Below are 22,792 nucleotides of genomic sequence, written 5' to 3'. Positions count from 1 at the left end.
TCTCTAAACTGGATACCCCATTAAATCAGACTCTTTGTAAACTGGAATTCCTTCAAACCTGGATGTTTTTATAGTCTCTTTTTAATACCAGTATAGAATATAGCCTCTCTAAACTGGATACCCCATTAAATCAGACTTGTTACTTTGACTTGTGAGGAGGTGGGATGTAGCCCAGTGGTAAAGCGTTCGCTTGATGCACGGTCGGTCTAGGATCGATCCCCGTCGGTGGACCCATTGGGTTATTTCTCATTCCAGCCAATGCTCCACAACTGGTGTAACAAAGGCCATGGTATGTACTATCCTGTCTGTGGGATGGTGCATATAAAACATCCCTTGCTGCTAATCGAAAAGATAGCCCATGAAGTGGCGACAGCGGGTTTCCTCACTCAATATCTGTGTGGTCTTAACCATATATCTGAGGTGATATAACCGTAAATAAAATGTGTTGAGTGCGTCGTTAAATAAAACATTTCCTTCCTTCATATTGTCCTGTGGGTGTTTAATGTAGATGGGTTTCACTGTATATTTAAAAGAACACCTTTAAAATATTGTAATTATTAGTAATAGAAATGTACATTGATTAGAAATGTTTGGGTTTTTTATTTTAAATGTTATATACTTTTTATATCTTATCCAGCTTAATATTAGTATCAGTCTTAAAACAGTTATTTACATAAATTTATCTGTGTTGTTGAGGTATGCTCGAGGTGTGAGTAAACGTAGTCAGTATCATGTTTGTAATAAGTATTAAAAAACTGAAAAAAAATTACTGTTCATTCTTTTTAAAAAATATGATTTTCAGCTTGTTCAGATTAGAATAAAATAATTGTTCACAAAGTAGATTGAATGTAATCTGAATTACAAGGTGGACTGAATGTAATATGAAACACAAAGTGGACTGAATGTAATCTAAACACAAAGTGGATTGAATGTAATCTGAATCACAAAGTGGATTGAATGTAATCTGAATTACAAAGTGGACTGAATGTAATCTAAACACAAAGTGGATTGACTGTAATCTGAATCACAAAGTGGATTGAATGTAATCTGAATTACAAAGTGGATTGAATGTAATCTGAATTACAAAGTGGATGAATGTAATCTGAATCACAAAGTGGATTGACTGTAATCTGAATCACAAAGTGGATTGAATGTAATCTGAATTACAAAGTGGATTGACTGTAATCTGAATTACAAAGTGGATTGACTGTAATCTGAATTACAAAGTGGATTGAATGTAATCTGAATCACAAAGTGGATTGACTGTAATCTGAATTACAAAGTGGATTGACTGTAATCTGAATTACAAAGTGGATTGACTGTAATCTGAATTACAAAGTGGATTGAATGTAATCTGAATTACAAAGTGGATTGAATGTAATCTGAATTACAAAGTGGACTGAATGTAATCTGAATTACAAAGTAGACTGAATGTAATCTGAAACATAGAGAAATGACCTTTATTCACCATTTCTCTAGAGGCTCCCATTAAATCCACTTTTATATGCCCATCTATGATGTGTCGTATTATGGTATGGCATTGTCTGTCTGTCTGTCCATACATCTGTCTGTCTGTCCATCCATCCATCTGTCTGTCCATCCATCCATCCATCCATCCATCTATATATCTGTCTGTTAACTTTTTCTTGTCCAGACCATATCTTGCATATAGATGCATACAGGACCATCAAACCTCACATGTAGGAGCAACTTGGGATGATAGTGTGTTGCATACTATTACTAGGTCACTGTGACCTACTTTTCATGGTCTACTGCACATACCAATAAATCCTTGTCCGGACCATATCTTGCATACAAATGCATACAGGACCATCAAACCTCACATGTAGGAACAATTTGGAATGGCGGTGTGTTGCATACTATTAATAAGTCACTGTGACCTATTTTTAACATATGAAGGATTCTCTATATATATATATTATCTTCTTTTTTTTTTTTTAAATTTTTTTAAAATTATTATTAAAAACCTTTTTTTTAAATTTAATTTTAAAAAAAAGAGAGAAAGAAAGCAGGGCACCTTTTTCAACTCATTGGCTAAAACTTGTTACTCTAAAATAACTGTTTCTCACACGGCTTCTCTCAACTTACATGATGAAGTGCTTGTTGCCTGCACAATCCTTTCAGGATTTCCGTCTCAGCGGTTAATGGAATCTGGGAATCCATGTGGAACAGACGGTCCCACCAGACAGTGTCGGTAACTCCGTGATTCCTGTCAGCCAAGTGCTGCAGGCGGCTTTGACCTGACTAGTTGTGACACATTGTCACGAAAGAAATCAAATTAAATGATGCTGGTTGAAAACCTGAAGACTGTTGACAAAACTATGTCAGCATTAAAGTGTTTTTAGAACGCAAAATGTACTAAATGTATATTCTATACAACAAATGTCAAATTAGTGTATTTTTCACATAATTATTGGTAAAAAAAAAAGTTTGTTTTATTTAATGACACCACTAGAGCACATTGATTTTTTATCTTATCATCAGTTATTGGACGTCAAACATATGGTCATTCTGACACTCTTTTTTAGAGAAAACCCGCTGTTGCCACATAGACTACTCTTTTACGACAGGCAGCAAGGGATCTTTTATTTGCGCTTCCTACAGGCAGGATATCACAAACCATGGCCTTTGTTGAACCAGTTATGGATCACTAGTTGGTGCAAGTGGTTTACACCTACCCACTGAGCCTTGTGAAGCACTCACTCAGGGTTTGGAGTCGGTATCTGGATTAAAAATCCCATGCCTTGACTGGGATCCGAACCCAGTATCTACCAGCCTGTAGACGGATAGCCTAAGCACGATGCCACCGAGGTCTGTTTTTCACATATTGTGTCAGAATAAAATCAGTTTATTTTGGAATACTACATTATATATAATAATGTCACATGTTATCAAAATGAAATTATTGAGGTTTTGGGGTTGTTTTGTTTTGTTTTATTTTGTTTTGTTTTATTATTTTGTTTAGAATACTACTTTTATATTACAAACTTCACATACACTGTTAGAATGAAATTAGTTATTGTAAAATACATGTACTATATTCTACACAACAAAAGTCACATACATTTTGAGCATTAATTTTTCTTCTGAATGTAGTAGGATTAAAATATATATGGTATTGAAAGTGTAACAAAAGTAAAAACAAAAATGTTTTAACAAATTTCATATAAGATTTTTTGATATTATATACAGTGTATTTTGTAGTTAAAAATATATATTATCAACCTTTTTATTAGAATAGCCACTGTCTAATGTATTAAAAATAAGTTATGAATTAAAATATACAGTGTAAATTGTACATAACATTTATAACACAGTTTTCTTCTGTTCTTCAAGTATTGTTCAATCCCATAGTGTTTTACTGTATTTTAACTCTCATTTAGAAAATTATACAATAAGTTAAAAGTTAAAGTTTTGTTTTTTTAACGACATCATTAGAGCTTTTGATTTAGTCATCATCGATTATTGGATGTAAAACATTTGGTAATTTTGACATATAGTCTTAGAGTGGAAACCCGCTATATTTTTCCATTACTAGCAAGGGATCTTTTATATGTACTTTTCCCCACAGACAGAACAGCACATACCACAACCTTTGAAATACTAGTTATGGTGCATTGGTTGGAACGAAAAAAATAAAATAATAATAATCAGAGAATGGGTCAACTGAGAAGTTTCAATCCAGTGACCACAGCAAATCAGGCAGTCACTCTAAACAGACCAATATTGTCATTATTTATATTATATAAAAAAAAAACGACAACGAGAAAATTACTTTTGTTTTAATTGTGTTACAAGATTGATCGGCTCTTCTTTGTTTAGTGTGGTTGTGATTTTCGACAGTAATTGAGGATAATAGGGTGTATTTCGAGACTTTCAATAGCTGTCATTCCATCATAGCATATTGCCTTCCTGTGTAGTCGGGATTATTGAGATCAATAGCATGCTATGGCGGGTCGCACATTCAATGGCTCCACGAAGGCATACACAGCCTGCCACTTAGTGAGTCTACAATGAGCTGACCTACTCATGTCAAGTAATGGCCACCTGCATGCATGCCCACCAGGTTCGAACCAGTGGTAATTACGAGGAGGCTGAGCTATAATCACAATATCAGAGTGATTTGGGAGGATTGTTTGTTCAGTTCGCAGTAATTAACAATGCTGCTATTGTTGTTGTTGTTGTTGTTGTTGTTGTTGAGTTCAGTGTTTTGTGCTGAGTTCTAATATCATTCCTCCTCATGTAGAGTGGTACCTTTGGGGTTTTCCCATTCCAGCCAGTCACACGTTTTTGTTTTTGTTGTTGTTGGGTTCGGTGTTATGTGGTGAGTTCTAATATCATTCCTCCTCATGCCCCTGCGTGTGCTGTAACCTCACCGTGGTGCAGGGGTGTAACATTCTCTTTGAGAATGGCCAATACAGCACAAAATTGAAGTTTTGAGTAAAATTCAGTATCCGTAAAATTCTGTGATATTTGTGTTTTCGCACAGTTCTTTACACTGTTTTTGTTTAAGTCTTGAATTTTTATATTGATGTTGATCATCACTTTATTTATTTTCATTACCATTGTATGACACCCAATAGCCGATGTATTATTTGTGCTGGGGTGTCGTTAAACATCCATTCAATCCATTCAATTCAATTCCTCCTCATGCAGAGTGGTGCCATCATTCCATATGGGGACGAGACGTAGCCCATTGTAAAGTGCTCGCTTGATGCACAGTTGGTTTGGGATCGATCCCTGTCAGTGGGCCCACTGGGCTATTCCTTGCTCCAGCCAGTGCACCACGATTGGTACATCAAAGGTCGTGGTATGTTCTATCCTGTCTGTGGGATGATGCATATAAAAGATCCTTTACTGCTAATCAAAAAGAGTAGTTCAAAAATAAAATATGTTGAGTGCATCGTTAAATAAACCATTTCCTTCATTCATTCTTACTGTCCCTTATTAAATCCAGTTTTAATCATGCCCCCATTTCTTCTGACCCCTTGCAGCCCCTACTGAATCCTTTTTCACACCAACATTTGCTGTGACCAATAGCTTTCAGAGGCCCTTCCCAATGAATCCTTTTTACAGCCCTTATTTTTAGGACCACTACAGAAGATGACATCTGAACATTTCCTTGTTTGACATCTAACAGGCACCTTTACTGTTCTATCGAAAGGTGTGTCCCTTGTGACAGTAGTCTTACTAATGACCAAATGTCAAAGTTCCAACCTATCGCCACAAGTGGTCCAAGGCCGTGATATGTGCTTTAATGTCTGTGGATATAAAAATTCCTTGCTGCATTACAAAGAATGTAGTGGAATTCCTCTCATGACTACGTATCAAAATTACCAAATGTTTGATATCCGATAGCCGATGAGTAATTAATCACTGTGCTTGAAACTTGAAACTTTTTAAATGTTGAAGTAACCATATGTAACACACCAAAATAGTATAGTTTAAAATAGGCTGGGGCATCATTAAACATGTAGTCCTTTCTTTTCCTCCACAATGTCGTTGTTGGACTCAGTAATGTGTCATACAATCACTTCTCCTCATTGGAGGTCAGATCTAGTTTAGTTGGTAGAGCACTCATTTGAAGTGCTTGGGCCGTAGGATGGACACCCATCACTGGACCTCAGGGGCAGGACATAGCTCAGTGGTACAGCGCTCTCCTGTAGCGCGATCAATCTAGGATCAACATTTAAAAAGTTAACAGTTTTGTTTTATTTAAGAACACCACTAGATCACATTGATTAATTATTTAAATCTGTGTGGTCCTTAACCAATTGTCCGACGCCATATGACTGTAAATAAAATGTGTTGAGTGTGTTGTTAAATTAAAAATTTCTTTCCTTCGATCTAGGATCGATTCCCATTGGTGGGCCCATTAGGCTATTTCTCGTTCCAGCCAGTGCTCCACAACTGGTGTAACAAAGGCTGTGGTATGTACTATCCTGTCTGTGGGATGGTGCATATAAAAGATCCCTTGCTGCTAATCAAAAAGAGTAGCCCATGAAGTGGCGACAGCGGGTTTCCTCTCTCAATATCTGTGTGGTCTTTAACGATATGTCTGATGCCATATAACCGTAAATAAAACGTGTTGGGTGTATCGTTAAATAAAATATTTCCATCCTTCCTTCCATCATTGGACCTATTCTGTGATTAGGTTTTTTCTCGACCCAATAACTGGCATATCAAAGGCCACGGTATATCCATTTTATTACATTTTAATATCATATTTTTAAATGTATTTTTGAATGTTTACTCAAGTCAGAATGTTATTAAATGGTGAATAGAGAGAGAGAGAGAAATCAGTGGCCTTATAACTGTACCATTCCAACCTTATATTTGCCCATCCTAAATACAAATAGTTCTGTAAAAACGTACTCTATGCATATTGTGTAATAGTTTATCATTTAATGCCTACAACACACCAGAGCTGGGTCTGTAGTACCAAACAAAAACGAAAAACACTGAATCGAATGTGAAAAAATACGCATCTGTTTTAGTGCAAACTACAGATCTGTCAACAGATGACATAGAACATGCGGTATATTTTCACACTGCCAGACCGACAATAGAAAAAGTATATATTAATCAATACAATGTGGAATTATCATAATTACTGTTGGTGTTTATGGAAAAACATATTTATTAAAGACATGAATGCAGTTATATCAGTTATGTTCTTTGGTAACACATAACAGTTACAGACCCAGACGCCAGAATACATCAGGCATGATGTCTTTGTCGTACTAGTTTTTGGCCTAATGCACCCCATTGGGTAAAGAGCTATGTACACTGTAGCTTGTATTTGCCCATCCTATTGGTTCTTTGAAAAAGTACCTGAGGTATACTGTGTAATATTTGATCACAGAATGCAGAACATTTGTGTGGAAAGCTATGTACATATATGTCCATTACTGGTTTTTAAAACATCTATTCAAATGCTTTGTTGTATGTATCAATTTCATAAATATACTCAAGAACAAATTTATTTTAAATTATTTATTTTGAATCCCTTTAGCTTTATGTCTACTAAAATTATTGATGTATAGTGAACATTTTAGACCTATTTTGACTATTTACCAAATTAATTATATTAATTATATAATTGCATTAAAACATTACTTTCTTTTTTGTTGTTAAATATATTTTTGTATGTTTATATATGAACCAGTTATATTATTAGTGTCGGTGGTGCAGTGGTTAAGCCATTGGACTACAGGCTGGTAGGTACAGGGTTCGCAGCCCAGTACCGGCTCCAACCCAGAGCAAGTTCTTAAGGGCTCAGTGGGCAGGTGTAAGGCCACTACACCCTCTTCTCTCTCACTAACCACTAACCAACTAACAACTAACCCACTGTCCTGGACAGACAGCCCAGATAGCTGAGGTGTGTGCCCAGGACAGCATGCTTGAACCTTAATTGGATATAAGCGCGAAAATAAGTTGAAATGAAATTGTGATGTCAATGTATTAATTTGGAGAGCATCCATTAGTTTTATGGATTCACTAGTTCATTAAATGTCTGCCAATCAACAGTTAATACCACCCTCATGGACCACAGATGGTATGTCATTACTTTATTTATTCTCAATCATAATCATACATAGTGGATAGAGCATGAACAAACACATCAAACTAATGAGTAGATTTATAGTTGGGTGATGAGATTGTTTTTAATTATTAAGCATATACACAGGGCTCAAAACTCGCCAAAACATATGGTGACCCCAAAAATAATAATGGATGTTGGCAAATTGTGGTAAGCGAACCAAGAACCACGAGCGTGTGTGTGTGTGCCTGTGTGTGTGTGTGTGTGTGTGTGTGTGTGTGTGTGTGTGTGTGTGTGTGTGAATGGGTGTGTGTGTGAATGGGTGTGTGTGTGTGTGTGAATGTGTGTGTGTGTGTGAATGGGTGTGTGTGTGTGAATGGGTGAATGTGTGTGTGTGTGTGTGTGTGTGAATGGGTGTGTGAATGTGTGTGTGTGTGAATGTGTGTGTGTGTGAATGTGTGTGTGTGTGAATGTGTGTGTGTGTGAATGTGTGTGTGTGTGTGAATGGGTGTGTGTGTGTGAATGGGTGAATGTGTGTGTGTGTGAATGTGTGTGTGAATGTGTGTGTGTGTGAATGTGTGTGTGTGTGAATGTGTGTGTGTGTGTGTGTGAATGTGTGTGTGTGTGTGTGAATGTGTGTGTGTGTGAATGTGTGTGTGTGTGTGAATGGGTGAATGTGTGTGTGTGTGTGTGTGTGAATGTGTGTGTGTGTGTGTGTGTGTGAATGTGTGTGTGTGTGTGTGAATGTGTGTGTGTGTGTGTGAATTATGCCATGCTCCTATACCACGACGGTTTCGAGCATGTCTGTCCCGGGTTCCATATCTGGATAGCCAGAAGCCCAACCCGGGACAGATCCACGAGCAAGAATTTAATGTGGAATAAATATATGCAATACCAATATTAATAGTGGCTCATATGTTATAGCTCTAAAGAAGATCGCCCAAATAATATTATTTGGGTGACTAACACCATTATTTTTTAATATTTAAGTCGCCCAAATGGGACATTGGTCGCATTTGAAAACCTAGCCACAGGATATTTTGAGCCCTGTATATATCATATTGCCAGGATATCAGGTCTGGGAAGGTGCTTGTAAAAGACTGCTTTCTACTCTTTGGAAGCTTGTACCTTGGATAGATGGATTTAAAACTTATGTTGACATGGGTCTTTTAGAAGTTCCCTTTTGATCTCACTAATTTGGACAGAACAGACTTTTTATGTGTTCTGAGCACACCAAGATCTTTTGAGTGCAATAATGTCAATAACAGCTGGTGAAGAGTTGTACATTTTCAGAAATGCATTTCTGATTATTTTAATCTAATTACAACTTAACATTCCATTGATTTTGAGGTAAAATATATGTTTTGAGGTTAGCGTGTTTGTACTTAATTAATTTGGGTTTGGTTATTTTGGGCACAGCCTTTATCACTTCAGCTTTGGTGCAACCTAAATACATGTACCTAGTTCTGGACAAGGTTTCTCACTAACATCATAACCTGCATCTCAACCTCTAAGCAGATGTTGATTTAAAGGCACATTTAGCAACCTAAATACATGTACCTAGTTCTGGACAAGGTTTCTCACTAACATCATAACCTGCATCTCAACCTCTAAGCAGATGTTGATTTAAAGGCACATTTAGCAACCTAAATACATGTACCTAGTTCTGGACAAGGTTTCTCACTAACATCATAACCTGCATCTCAACCTCTAAGCAGATGTTGATTTAAAGGCACATTTTCAATTTTTTAAAAGTGCCAAATTCAGCTATTTTTACATGTTCAGGTATTTGTGACAAATACAGTGAAACCTTTGTTAAACAGCCACCAATGGAAGTATCATAAAATGTCATTTAAAGACAGGTGGCTGCTTATTACAGAATAGTTTATACTATATTAGATGATTTGGGAGATAGCAAGATAGTAAAATTAAAAAAATGTCTTCAACTTAAAATTATATGAACATTTTATTATGAGATGTATATGTGTTGAATGCAATGTACTATTAAAGGGATTATCCTGAGTTTTCAGGCCCAGCAAGACTTCCATTTGTTCCCCCAACAAAATAAACACACATCCTGTTTTTTCCTGATTTTTAAAATAGTATGAAATATCTTTTAAGTATAAAGCATTATGTAGATAAATACATTTGGAATGGTCTTTGGTTGAATTATATCAAATTTCATTTAACCATTGGAAGAAATAATCAATTTGTAAATACAAAATTATTTTAGACAAAAATTGAGATACTAGAAAACATTTTGATGTCCAGAAATGCAATTGTTTATAGAGATATTCGTATTCTAAGCAACAAAATGTAAGTAAATTGTAGTTTTATTAAGGTAAAACTATTTTATCTACTGAAAACCTTTTAAAATGGATACAAACTCAGGATAGGCCCTTTAAATTAGTGCATCTATTAAATAGATTTATCAAAGAGAGCAAAATGCCTGAAATTCCCAGTTCTGTTTCAAGTTATTCTGGATTTTCAAAAGTCACTGCTATATATAGCCATGAAGAGAAACTTCAAAGATAACCAGTGGGGTTGTGTTCACTATGTTGAAATAATGTCGAAAATGAATGGGGTTCACTAATTAACCTCTTTCCTGTAAATTGCTTTTATTACAATCCCTGGAAAAGAGGCAGCCATCCCAGCTGACCTTTTATTGCGAGATTATTATTTCTTCTTAATATTAGTTAACCTTTATGTTAGATTGAACAAATGAACAGTGTCGTGAAAGGTTGATTGCCTGCAGGTAAAAGCTAAATATTGATGTATATCTGAGCAAGATCAGCACTATCCTAGATTAACAAAAAGTAAAGAGTTTACTGACTGTGGATGAAAGCCAAACATTGACATATATGAAGACACTGAATGGTGATTTAAATTAATGATGAAGAAAAAAGACCTATAACCATTTACGTTTAATATGTTTTGCGGTGTTTTTTTTTTTCTTTCTCTAATATTAACAAGCAGTTTGATGTCTTTCTGGGTATAATGATTATTAATGTATTTGTATTCAAAACATTACTTGTAGTCAGAGAAATCAATCAATAAATGTTTGTTTGTACAAATGAAACCAGGTATGTAACACACCAATGAGGTTTTATTATTAAAATATTTAAATATTTAAATTTAAATGCTGATACATGTATATGCATGAATTTGTCTTGTTGAAAATCTATATTGATATGCTTCTCTAATGGTGTAAATATATGTGCTCATCATAACAATGTAAAGTTCATGAATATGCAACATTATCTAACTACATGTGCTTGTATTTAATTATGACAGAAATGGCCATTCTTCAGTAGTCTTTAATGGATATTGATCTGTAAAGTTCAGATACAGATCCAGGATTTTTTGCAGGGTGAGGATGGGGTTGGAGGGTTGGGGGGGGGGGGGGCCTACATACAACTACTTAAATGAAAGTTGTATATTAAGGTATATTAGTGGTGATTGCACCTGAAAATAAGTGGAAAAAAATTGTTGTGAGTAAGTGGGGGAGGGGGAGGGGGTTCAGACCTCCCTTGACTCTCCCTTGATCTATGTCTGAAGTTCATATTTTTTTAATATCTGAACCATTGAACAACCGGCCCTAGATGTTTAACACCAGGGATAGAAATCTGACTGTAATCAGAGGTAGCTAACATTGAACAACCAGCCCTAGATGTTTAACACCAGGGATAGAAATCTGACTGTAATCAGAGGTAGCTAACATTGAACAACCGGCCCTAGATGTTTAACACTAGGGATAGAAATCTGACTGTAATCAGAGGTAGCTAACATTGAACAGCCGGCCCTAGATGTTTAACACCAGGGATAGAAATCTGACTGTAATCAGGGGTATCTAACATTGAACAGCCGGCCCTAGATGTTTAACACCAGGGATAGAAATCTGACTGTAATCAGAGGTAACTAACATTGAACAACCGGCCCTAGATGTTTAACACCAGGGATAGAAATTTGACTATAATCAATGCAGAACTGTAATGGCCCTATTTTTACACATGGAAAGAAAACCTGACTGCATGTAAAACGGAAGCTGTAATCAAAGTCTTTATGTTTGACACAGAACAGGAAATTGTATAAAAATATGACTGTATAATGTCCTGTTCACCAGGAAGCTACAACCAGTGGCATTCAACATCTGTTATTATTTCTATTTGTCACATTCAGTCTTAAGATGGCCGCGATTGTATTGAACTTCTCGCCTGTCATTTCAAGGCTGTGACTTGTTGGGAGTTCCATTTTCTGAAAGTGAAATATCATAATGATGACATTGCCATGGTTACATTAATGAAATGTTTCTGGACTTCAGGCTTCTTGTCTTAATTTGCAGTTATAACTGTTTGGTTGGAACTTTTTTCATTAAGGAAAAAAAGGGAAAAAAACATTATATCCCAAACTATAATTATAACTGTCAGTTATTTTACTAAAAATAGTATATTTAGTTTTTTTAAAATATGTTAATATTCTATTTTATGTTTTTTAGAGTATTAAAATTTTCATTTTTTTCTGTAGCAAACGTATTACATGAGAATATAAATTGAGATATTCTCAGCTTATAGAAGAAATATTACATTATTATAGTGTATGGAAATTTCATATCCTTTTTGTTTGAAATACTAGTACAATATATAATGTGCATAGGAAGTCTTTTCTTGTGTTCTCTAAGGCTTGAATACTGCCTGCCTTTCAGTAGCATAAGATTCATAAATACAAAAACAAGATGTCTGCTGAGAAAACAAGATGGCTACTGTGAAAATAATATGCCTGCCATAAAAGAACAAGAGGTCTCTAGCATGACGGACTGCTACAAAAACAGATCGGTCACACAATTGTTTTCATAATTCCTCTCAATATTTTCCTAGCATTAGATTCCAGACTTAGTTTCTACACGGGTGAATATCCAGCTTTGGATGTAATCTATCAGCAAAACACTGGAAGTTCAAAATGTCTTCTTATAGTTTGCACAGTATTCATTATTCTCTAGGGGTGGGATATAGCCCAGTGGTAAAGCGTTCGCTTGATGTGCAGTCGGTCTAGGATCGATCCCCATCGGTGGACCCATTGGGCTATTTCTTGTTCCAGCCAGTGCTCCACAACTGGTGTAACAAAGGCCGTGGTATATGTTATCCTGTCTGTGGGATGGTGCATATAAAAGATTCCTTGCTGCTATTCGAAAAGAGTAGCCCATGAAGTAGCTTTCCTCTCTCAATATCTGTGTGTCCTTAACCATATATCTGACACCATATTTTTATAACCATAAATAAAATGTGTTGAGTGCATCATTAAATAAAACATTTCCTTCCTTCCTTCATTATTCTCTCTACACCAATTTTAGATTAATTACCTCATTTTATACCCACTATTGATCAAATACCGGTAATCCCTCCTCGCCTCCCCTTACTTTGATGTTTGGGTTTTTAAAGAAAATTACTTGTTTCTATTAGTTGTCTTTAATTTATTTTTTGTGACTTAGAAAATCTTGTCTGATTGGTTTTAAATGAGTCTGGTTTCGGTCTGAATCTGGGTCACTATACTACAGTGAAGAGCCAGACAGCTAATGGTGTTTTTACATTATCAGTCTTTCCAAAAGGTTCAAGCCGTACACATTTCTGTGATTAAGAAAGATATCTTGGGTTTTTTCCACCATTATTTTAATTATTTTCTTTTAATGGAGTCTGTGATAAAAAGAACGTTTTACCACCACTTTTTAAATTGTTAAAGGGACTGTCCTAAGATATTACCAACTAACAGAGATTTTTTAGTGACTACATTTAGATATTAAATACATTTTAAAATACAATGAAGTAGAAGTCTAGAGTATCAATCTTCAGATTCTATACTTACCTTTTAGACTTGCATGAGGTTTAAAATACAAATCTTAAACAGGCCCTTAGATATGATAACAGAAGAGAGGAGGGGCACAATCTCTAGTTAAGGGGGGCACAGTGTTTAGTGGGGAAGGGACACAAGTGTGATTTTTTTTCTAAAACATTAATCTGCATGGAGAGTTATGTACGCTTAAACTTGAAGTTTAAATTATCAGTCTGAAGATCTTACCAGTGTGTACCTTTAAGACTTGAAGTCAATCTTAAATACTACATACCTTTAAGACTTGAGGTCTAAAATATCAATCTTAAATTGTTTATGCACATTTAAGATGTGAAGTCTAAAATGTCAATCTTAAGATGATATATACTTTTAAAATATCAGTCTTAATTTTTAAGATGTTATGTACCTTTAAAGGGACATTCCTGAGTGTTCTGCATTGTAAGATGTTTCCGACTAATAAAATATTTCTACGATTAAACTTACATGTTAAATATATTTTCTTGTTTAGAATATCAGTGTCTGTATATTCAATGTGTTCCTGGTTATCTTAATATTTGTAAGAAGCCTCAAATAATTTCATACGTACGTAAAAATAAATTTTAGGAAATAAAATTAATTTAACCTAGTATAAAAAATTAGAACGATCAGAAACACGTTTAATATACAGCCACTAATATTTTATGCAGAAAAATATATTTGATATGTAATTACAATTGTTAAAAAGTCTTTGTTAGTCGATAACATCTTAAAAATTGCAGCAAACTCAGGAATGTCCCTTTAAGTCATGATGTCTAAAATATAAATTTTGAGATGTTTTGTACGTTTAAGACTTGTTGTGTAAAATATTAATCTGAAGAAGTTTCTTGGTTTAACGACACCACTAGAGCTGATTGATTAATTAATCATTGGCTATCGGACGTCAAACATTTGGTAACTCTGACATAGAGTCTTAAAGAGGAAACCTGCTAACTTTTTCCATTAATAGCAAGAGAGCTTTTGTATGCACTTTCCCACAGACAAGAAAGCACATACCACAGCCTTTGACCAGTTGTCGTGCACTTGTTGGAATGAGAAAAACCCCAGTCAGTTGAATGGATCCACCGAGGTGGTTCGATCCTTCGATGCAAGCAGCTCAAGCAAGCACTCAACTGAATCTTGCCCCTTCTGGACTTGTTGATATCTAAAGATCTGTCTGAAATATTACTCTAAAGATGTCATGTACCTTTAAGGCAAGACACCACCATTTGTCGTGTCGTTACTTATTGTAGCAGCTCAATATTCCTCATTAAAAAAATACTACATAATTCTGATATACTTTTTGTCTGATATACTTTTTGAAATCTTTCCTTGATGTTACACTTAGGTTGACCTCTGTAGTATTTAAACAACCCATTGGTTGGAAGTAACTTGCGATATGTAGTACTAACTAATAACAACGGTACAAGTGGTATAGTGTCACTTGTATAACAGCAACACGAGGTGGTGATCAGGCATGAAGGCTGTTAACTGAACATTTTTGTTGTCAACCTATGTTGATTTTTTTTATACAGTACTTATCAGTTGAGAACACTCCCAAAAATTATTAGTCACATGACCCTCTCGACAGTGTTGTATTTTTCACAGAATATATTCTGACATAGAAATTGCATGGATATTTTTTAATATTTAATTTTTTTTTTTTTTACTTCATTGTATTTTGAATGAGTATAGGAGTCCTCAGTATCATCTACAGTTTAACGTCATATATTTAGTAATTTTATTGTAAACAAATATTTAAAAATAATTTGACATTTAAAAATAAACTGAATTGATGTCATTTTATTGTGAAAGAATATTTTAGAGTACTTCAGTCAAAACCTACTTCTATGTGTCATATTGGGTTCTAGAATTGTTGGGTCTTGATAAATTCAGGGTTTTCCCCCACATGTCATCAGAGTCCACTGACTGGCACATTAAATACCAAGGTATGTACTGCCCTATCTATGGAAAAGTGAATAAAAAAAATCCCTTTCTGTAGTTTAGGAATAGCCTATGTGGTAGTAGAGGGTTTTTTTTCTCTTAGATATTAATAAACCAGGTAATGAAATAATAATAGGCCTATATTAAAACACCAAATAATTTTAGTTTAAAATGTTAATAGATGTTAGCAATAGAGGAATCTGTTATATATTTATTTGTTATACAACCAGGGCCAGATTTAGAGCTTGGGGGGGGGGGGGCACGGGGCAATTTTGGTTCGGGGGGGTCCTCAACATAGAAATTAAATTACATGACAAATAAAATAAAAAAACTAATTTTATAATTATTACATTCTTTTTATAAAAGAAGTCCTTAGTCTGGGGGGCCCCTCTTGCAGGGGGGCACGGGGCAATTCAGGTTCGGGGGGGGGGCCCTCAACATAAATTTTAAATTACATGACAAATAAAAAAAATGAACTAATTTTATAATTATTAAATTTTTTTTATAAAGGAAGTCCTTAGTCTGGGGGTCCCTTATAAATCTGGCACTGTATACAACTGGGGTGGAGGGTGGAGGGTGGAGGGTGGGGGTTGGAGGGTGGAGGGTTGGGTTGGGCAATGCATAATCATCAATATTGACTTAGCTAGGGTTTTACATTGAGGAGGCACTGGCATAGCCAGGATTTTATATCGGGGGGGGGGGGGGGGGGGGGTGTATGAATGTATGTACATGTATTTATGCTGTATGTGTGTGTGTGTGTGTGTGTGTGTGTATGATTTTATAAAATTTAATAGTTTAACAAAAAAATGTCATGCCACTGTGAGGAGGCTACTCACACTGTCTACAAGTCAAGTTATTGAGCAACAGGCATATATTAAAGGTGGTGAGGAAAAAAAGAAGAAATGTCATTTGGGTGAGGTGGGGGACATGACCCTCCAGCAATCCCCTGTGCACACACTTCTTAAAACTATGATGTACTGAGGTAAATATTCCTATTCCTATTCCTACTCCTAGCTATTCTAATCCAAGATATTTCTCTAAAGACTGATAGAAATTAATCAACACAGTAACTTGCATCTTAAGGACTCATTCCATGAGAAACATTCTCTTTGTTTTCAATATATTCTTTGTTCTACGAAAAAACCCACCTGTTTTCAGCCTAACATCACTATTAGATGAATATAAAATAACTACCAATGTTTACTTTGTACAGTTTGATGTATTTCGTACAAATGACGATAATGACTTACTCTGTTAGTCTAAAGCTGTCCTATGCTGTCCTCTATTGAATTAGTCGGAGAGAAACAAAGTTAAACGTTGCATCACTTACCAGGAAATTAGAGTTAGAGTTGGCTTAATCACAGGCAAAGCACTTGAGAATCAATCACTGGCACGTTATTAGGTAAAATTGATGTTAGTTTATCCAGTTACACTCGTGATTAGTGTCTCAGGCGCTGGTCTGATGCATCGCAGTCATGGAGATCATTCTCAAAAGTAGAAATAGCCTTGAATTATCAGGAAATTAAAAAATTACTTTTGTTAAGCCAGAAAAATTAGTATTTGTTACCCCAGTGGTTGTTTGCTGCGTTTTTTTTTTTTTTTTTTTAAATTGATTTTTTAATGTTGGGTTGTAGCACTCGGCTCCGTGTACAAGGGGTGGGACATAGCCCAGTGGTAAAGCATTCGCTTGATGCGCAGTCAGTCTGGGATTGATCCCCTTGGGTGGGCCCATTGGGCTATCTCTCGTTCCATCCAGTGCACCACGACTGGCAGTGGTATGTGCTATCCTGTCTGTGGGACTGCACATATGAAAGATCCCTTGCTACTAGTAAAAAAATGTAGTGGGTTTCCTCTCTAAGACTATGTTTAAAAATTACCTAATGTTTAACATCCAATAGCTGATGTTTAATAAATCAATGGGCTCTAGTATTATCATTAAATAAGACAAACTTTAAACTAACTTTTTAATTTGTTTCAGACCCGCAGACCGGACGGGGGAGGACCTGGACATCATCTACTCGAGACTTAAAGACATCAAACCCCTCGAGAAGTTCCACCCCCTCCTCCTACAGCAGATCTGTTACTATGGCTACTATGAAGATCTTGACAAAGGAGTTACATGTGAGTTGTAGGAATAGTGTATAGGGTCTCCACGAGTACCCGTGTACTCGGGCACGGGCCAAGTCTAGCAAGACTCGAGTCCGTTCACAGGCACCCGAGTACTCGGGCACGGGCCAAGTCTAGCAAGACTTGAGTCCGTTCACAGGCACTCGAGTACTCGGGCACGGGCCAAGTCTAGCAAGACTCGAGTCCGTTCACAGGCACTCGAGTACTCGGGCACGGGCCAAGTCTAGCAAGACTCGAGTCCGTTCACAGGCACTCGAGTACTCGGGCACGGGCCAAGTCTAGCAAGACTCGAGTCCGTTCACAGGCACTCGAGTACCCATACACGGGCCAAGTCTAGCAAGACTCGAGTCCGTTCACAGGCACTCGAGTACTCGGGCACGGGCCAAGTCTAGCAAGACTCGAGTCCGTTCACAGGCACTCGAGTACTCGGGCACGGGCCAAGTCTAGCAAGACTCGAGTCCGTTCACAGGCACTCGAGTACTCGGGCACGGGCCAAGTCTAGCAAGACTCGTGTCCGTTCACAGGCACCCGAGTACTCGGGCACGGGCCAAGTCTAGCAAGACTCGAGTCCGTTCACAGGCACTCGAGTACTCGGGCACGGGCCAAGTCTAGCAAGACTCGAGTCCGTTCACAGGCACTCGAGTACTCGGGCACGGGCCAAGTCTAGCAAGACTCGAGTCCGTTCACAGGCACTCGAGTACTCGGGCACGGGCCAAGTCTAGCAAGACTCGAGTCCGTTCACAGGCACCCGAGTACTCGGGCACGGGCCAAGTCTAGCAAGACTCGAGTCCGTTCACAGGCACTCGAGTACCCGTACATATGATACAATAGGATAACACATTAATCTGCCTATATCCAATTAAGGTTCAAGCACTGTACAAGGAAGAGCATTCTTATTTAATATATTTTAACATCATTTTGCCATATATTGGTTGCCGCCGGTTACATTACAGGGGTATGAGAATGAGTGTGTTTGTCTCATATGCTTATACATGTAAATATAAATTAACCTTCAGCTATGGAATCAAGCCAGATTCAAACATTTATTATTGTATGCTAATGACTTCTTAATTACCAGTTCCAGGTCCTTGGATTATAAATCTTTAAAAGTCTACATCCAAGGTTTCAGTAACACCTGTAGACTTTAATATTATAGCAATGCCATAAAAAACTAATAATCAACCCCTACAGTTACCCACGGCAATCAGCAATGTTGTGGAGTTTTTAATTCTCCACAGCACTATTTTGCCTTGGTCTATATTCCGGGGTTTTTTTCAATGGCAGGTATTTTTTGCCATGAACATTTTCTTAATTGCAGTAGTTGAAATATGCATTCCGCAAATTAGCATACAGCAATTCAGACTACTAAAGTCTGTATTTTAAGGTTTATATTCACTGGCCATGTTCTATATACAGAATGTTTTACTACTAATAATAGTAGGAATAATAATAGGACTCTTTGTTTTAATTTTTTAAAAATCTACCATTAAACAAAGAGTAAACATGTCCGACAAGACTTTTATTGTTGTTGTTTATGGGAAGTGGATTCATCTGGAACTAGGTAAACATTAGCAGTTAGCTAATGTTGTCTGTTGTATCAGCTGATATTTTGTGTTGATATTTTGTGTTGTGTTTCAGTGTTTCGTCAAGGTGACATCGGAACTAACTGGTACACTGTGTTATCAGGATCTCTTCAAGTCACTCTCTCAGAAACTGGTCTACAAAAGGTAAATATTTACATGGATTTCCATTTTTCACAGTGATACTAAAAAGGAGATTATTCAGTCTCTCTCTCTCTGTCTCTATCTGTCTGTCTCTCTGTCTCTGTCTCTGTCTCTCTCTCTCTCTCTCTCTCTCTCTCTCTCTCTCTCTCTCTCTCTCTCTCTCTCTCTCTCTCTCTCTCTCTCTCTCTCTCTCTCTCTCTCTCTCTCTCTCTCTATATATATATATACAATGCTGGTGTGTGCATGTGTGTGTCTCTACATATATATATATATATATGACACACACACCAGCATTGTTAGGTCCATTCAGTCCATACATGCACACTGTAGCTGCATTGACAATGTAACTTGGGTGTTTATTGTCAACACTTTTGTTGAAATGGCCCAATTCACACAGTCTCACACAGATAAGGTTTCAGCATCAGTACATATAGACCTATTTATTAGATTCTATTGGTTAGCTTTCTCACTGGTAGGCCATAGCTGGTATTCATCAAGAGTGGACATTCACCTTTGTAGTGAAATGAGGCATTCTGAACAATTCACCTTCCAATCAGTGCTTCAAAAAAGTCTGTAACATATGCTGTCCTGTCTTTTTATGAATGTGCATATTGGAGATAATTTTCCACTAAAGGTACTGTTACTGTTACTTTATTAATGTGCCTATATCCAAAAGAGGTTCAGGCATGTACACTAGGTAGGTAGGTAGGTAACAGGTTTAACATGCTCATATACCACTGGGGTTTCGAACACGCCCATCCCGAGTCCGACCTCCGATAAGATCGGGGGCCTGACTCAGTACACTACAGGTAACTGTAGCCTAAATGCAGGGCCTGAATAAATACACTACAGGCAACTGTAGCCTAAATGCAGGGTTCTGTGTGCAAATTTATGAATGGTGAAAATAATATGAATTGGCATAGTCAGGATTTTATACATTGGTGGAATGGGCGTGAGGGGGGTGGGGCACCAACACTTTTCATCAGTGGTGTTATGGGTAACAGGTAAATGTGAAAGGTGATGCGGGAGAGGAGATGGAGGAGATGTAACTGGAGAATATACCCCAGTAATAAATGACATGCTGAAAGCCATGTTGGTGAGGCATGTTGTGTGCAGTTCATGCATGACTGTTATTTTGACATACATGTACGTGTCATGGTTGACTGCATGGACAGCGATAGCAGTTCTGCATTCATCTTTCAAGTGCTGGTCGGAACTGACCAAACCAGTACTGTTGTCAGTTCCAACCAGCACTAATCACAATTCACTTAATTTACTTCAACTTTTTTGCGTGCTTATATCCAATTAAGGTTCAAGCACACTGTCCTGGGCACACACCTCAGCTATCTGGGCTGCCTGTCCAGGACAGTGGGTTAGTTGTTACATGTTAGTGGTTAGTGAGAGAGAAGAGGGTGTAGTGGTCATACACCTACCCATTGAGTTGTTAAAACTCGCTCTGGGTGGTAGCCGTTACCTGTCTGTGAATGCGTTATCTATACCAGCCTTATGTCTGATGGCTTAACCACGACACCATCGAGGCCGGTGATCACAGTTAATAATGGCTTTATTTTAGCTGCGGTTTTTTTTCTAGCATCCTAGATTGAGTTTAACAAAAAAAAATGTACACTTAATAAACATAGAATAAAACAATGTTTTGAAATATCAGATGTAGATTAAACCATGTTTTGAAGTATCGGTAATTTATTTTAGCTTAAGAGCTATCTTGAGAAGTTTTCTGGTAATATAAAAAATATCAAAATCCCAGATGGCCATCATAAAAATTATCTCCTTATCATTATCTATTATGTTTGTGATGTGTTTACACAATGGCATCAGGGGCATAGGCTGGGGAGTTTGCTGAGGCTGAAACAATTTTTTACAATGTTATTCATATAGGTGTCTTGGGAAAATGTCGAGAAACGGATCTGCTAGGTCCATGTTCAAACACACACTCCGTTCGTCATCTCTGTGTTGCATGTTTGTGACTACTTTGTGACATATTTGTGACTACTTTTTGACATCTTTGTGACATCTTTACGACTTCTTTGTGACTATTTTGTGACTACTTTATGACATCTTTGTGACATCTTTACGACTTTTTTGTGACTATTTTGTGACTACTTTATGACATCTTTGTGACATATTTTTTTACTACTTTGTGACATATTTTTTGACTACTTAGTGACATCTTTGTGACTAATTTGTGACTACTGGGTGACATCTTTTTGACTACTTTGTGAAATTTTTATGACTTCTTTGTGACTACTTTGTGACACTGTTGTGATTACTTCGTGACAACATATTTGTGACTACTTTGTGACATCATTTTGACTTCTTTGTGACATCTTTGTGACTACTTCCTGACATATTTGTGACTACTTTCCGACTACTTTGTGACGATATCTTTCATTCTACTTTGTGAAGGCATCTTTTTGACTACTTTATGACTACTTTATGACATCTTTGTGACTACTTTGTGACTACTTTGTGACTACTTTGCTTCTATTCTGCCTGTGATTTTTGTTTGAGGACGCCGTCACGCTGTGTGTTCTCGGCGCGGGGACATCGTTCGGCGAATCGATCCTCACCAACAAACCACGACACGCGACCGTCATCACGCAGGACTTCACAGAACTCATCCGGGTCGAGCAGAAAGACTTCAAGATCCTCTGGGAGGTAGGAGACTGCTTAATATATCATGTGATCGGTGTAGACACGACAGTCTAGTTTAGTAGTCCAGTAGTAGTGCTTAATATATCATACGACCGGTGTAGACACCACAGTCTAGTTTAGTAGTCCAGTAGTAGTGCTTAATATATCATACGACCGGTGTAGACACCACAGTCTAGTTTAGTAGTCCAGTAGTAGTGCTTAATATATCATACGACCGGTGTAGACACCAGTCTAGTTTAGTAGTCCAGTAGTAGTGCTTAATATATCATACGACCGGTGTAGACACCACAGTCTAGTTTAGTAGTCCAGTAGTAGTGCTTAATATATCATACGACCGGTGTAGACACCACAGTCTAGTTTAGTAGTCCAGTAGTAGTGCTTAATATATCATACGACCGGTGTAGACACCACAGTCTAGTTTAGTAGTCCAGTAGTAGTGCTTAATATATCATACGACCGGTGTAGACACCACAGTCTAGTTTAGTAGTCCAGTAGTAGTGCTTAATATATCATACGACCGGTGTAGACACCACAGTCTAGTTTAGTAGTCCAGTAGTAGTGCTTAATATATCATACGACCGGTGTAGACACCACAGTCTAGTTTAGTAGTCCAGTAGTAGTGCTTGCTGTAGGAATACAAGTAAATGTGTATAAAAACAGAACTTGTAGTAGTGTTGGTAACATGGGGGCGGGATGTAGCTCAATGGTAAAACACTCGCTTAATGCGCAGTCTGGGATTGGCAGGACTTAGCCCAGTGGTACAGCGTTCTCTTGATGCATGGTCGGTCTGAGATCGATCCCCGTCAGTGGGCCCATTGGGCTATTTCTCTCTCCAGCTAGTGCACCAAGACTGGTATATCAAAGGCCGTGGTATGTGTTATCCTGTCTGTGGGATGGTGCATAT

At 37.1% G+C, this 22,792-nt stretch overlaps 1 protein-coding gene across 2 annotated transcripts in view; it reads left to right on the top strand.

Annotated features, from left to right (window-relative positions):
- Positions 1–22,792, top strand: part of LOC121380852 (rap guanine nucleotide exchange factor 4-like) — a 111,675-nt gene that overhangs the window by 32,411 nt on the left and 56,472 nt on the right. The window contains exons 3-5 of one of the 2 annotated variants that reach the window (XM_041509846.1): positions 17,343–17,485; positions 19,130–19,218; positions 21,745–21,891. In XM_041509846.1, the coding sequence (XP_041365780.1) occupies positions 17,343–17,485; positions 19,130–19,218; positions 21,745–21,891 (379 nt within the window). Of the gene's footprint in view, positions 1–17,342; positions 17,486–19,129; positions 19,219–21,738; positions 21,892–22,792 lie in introns of both variants that reach the window. The other variant, XM_041509842.1, reaches the window with a different exon arrangement.

Source organism: Gigantopelta aegis, chromosome 9, assembly GCF_016097555.1.
Source record: "Gigantopelta aegis isolate Gae_Host chromosome 9, Gae_host_genome, whole genome shotgun sequence".
Classification (NCBI taxonomy): Eukaryota; Metazoa; Mollusca; class Gastropoda; order Neomphalida; family Peltospiridae; genus Gigantopelta; species Gigantopelta aegis.
This window is presented reverse-complemented; position numbering and strand designations above follow the sequence as displayed.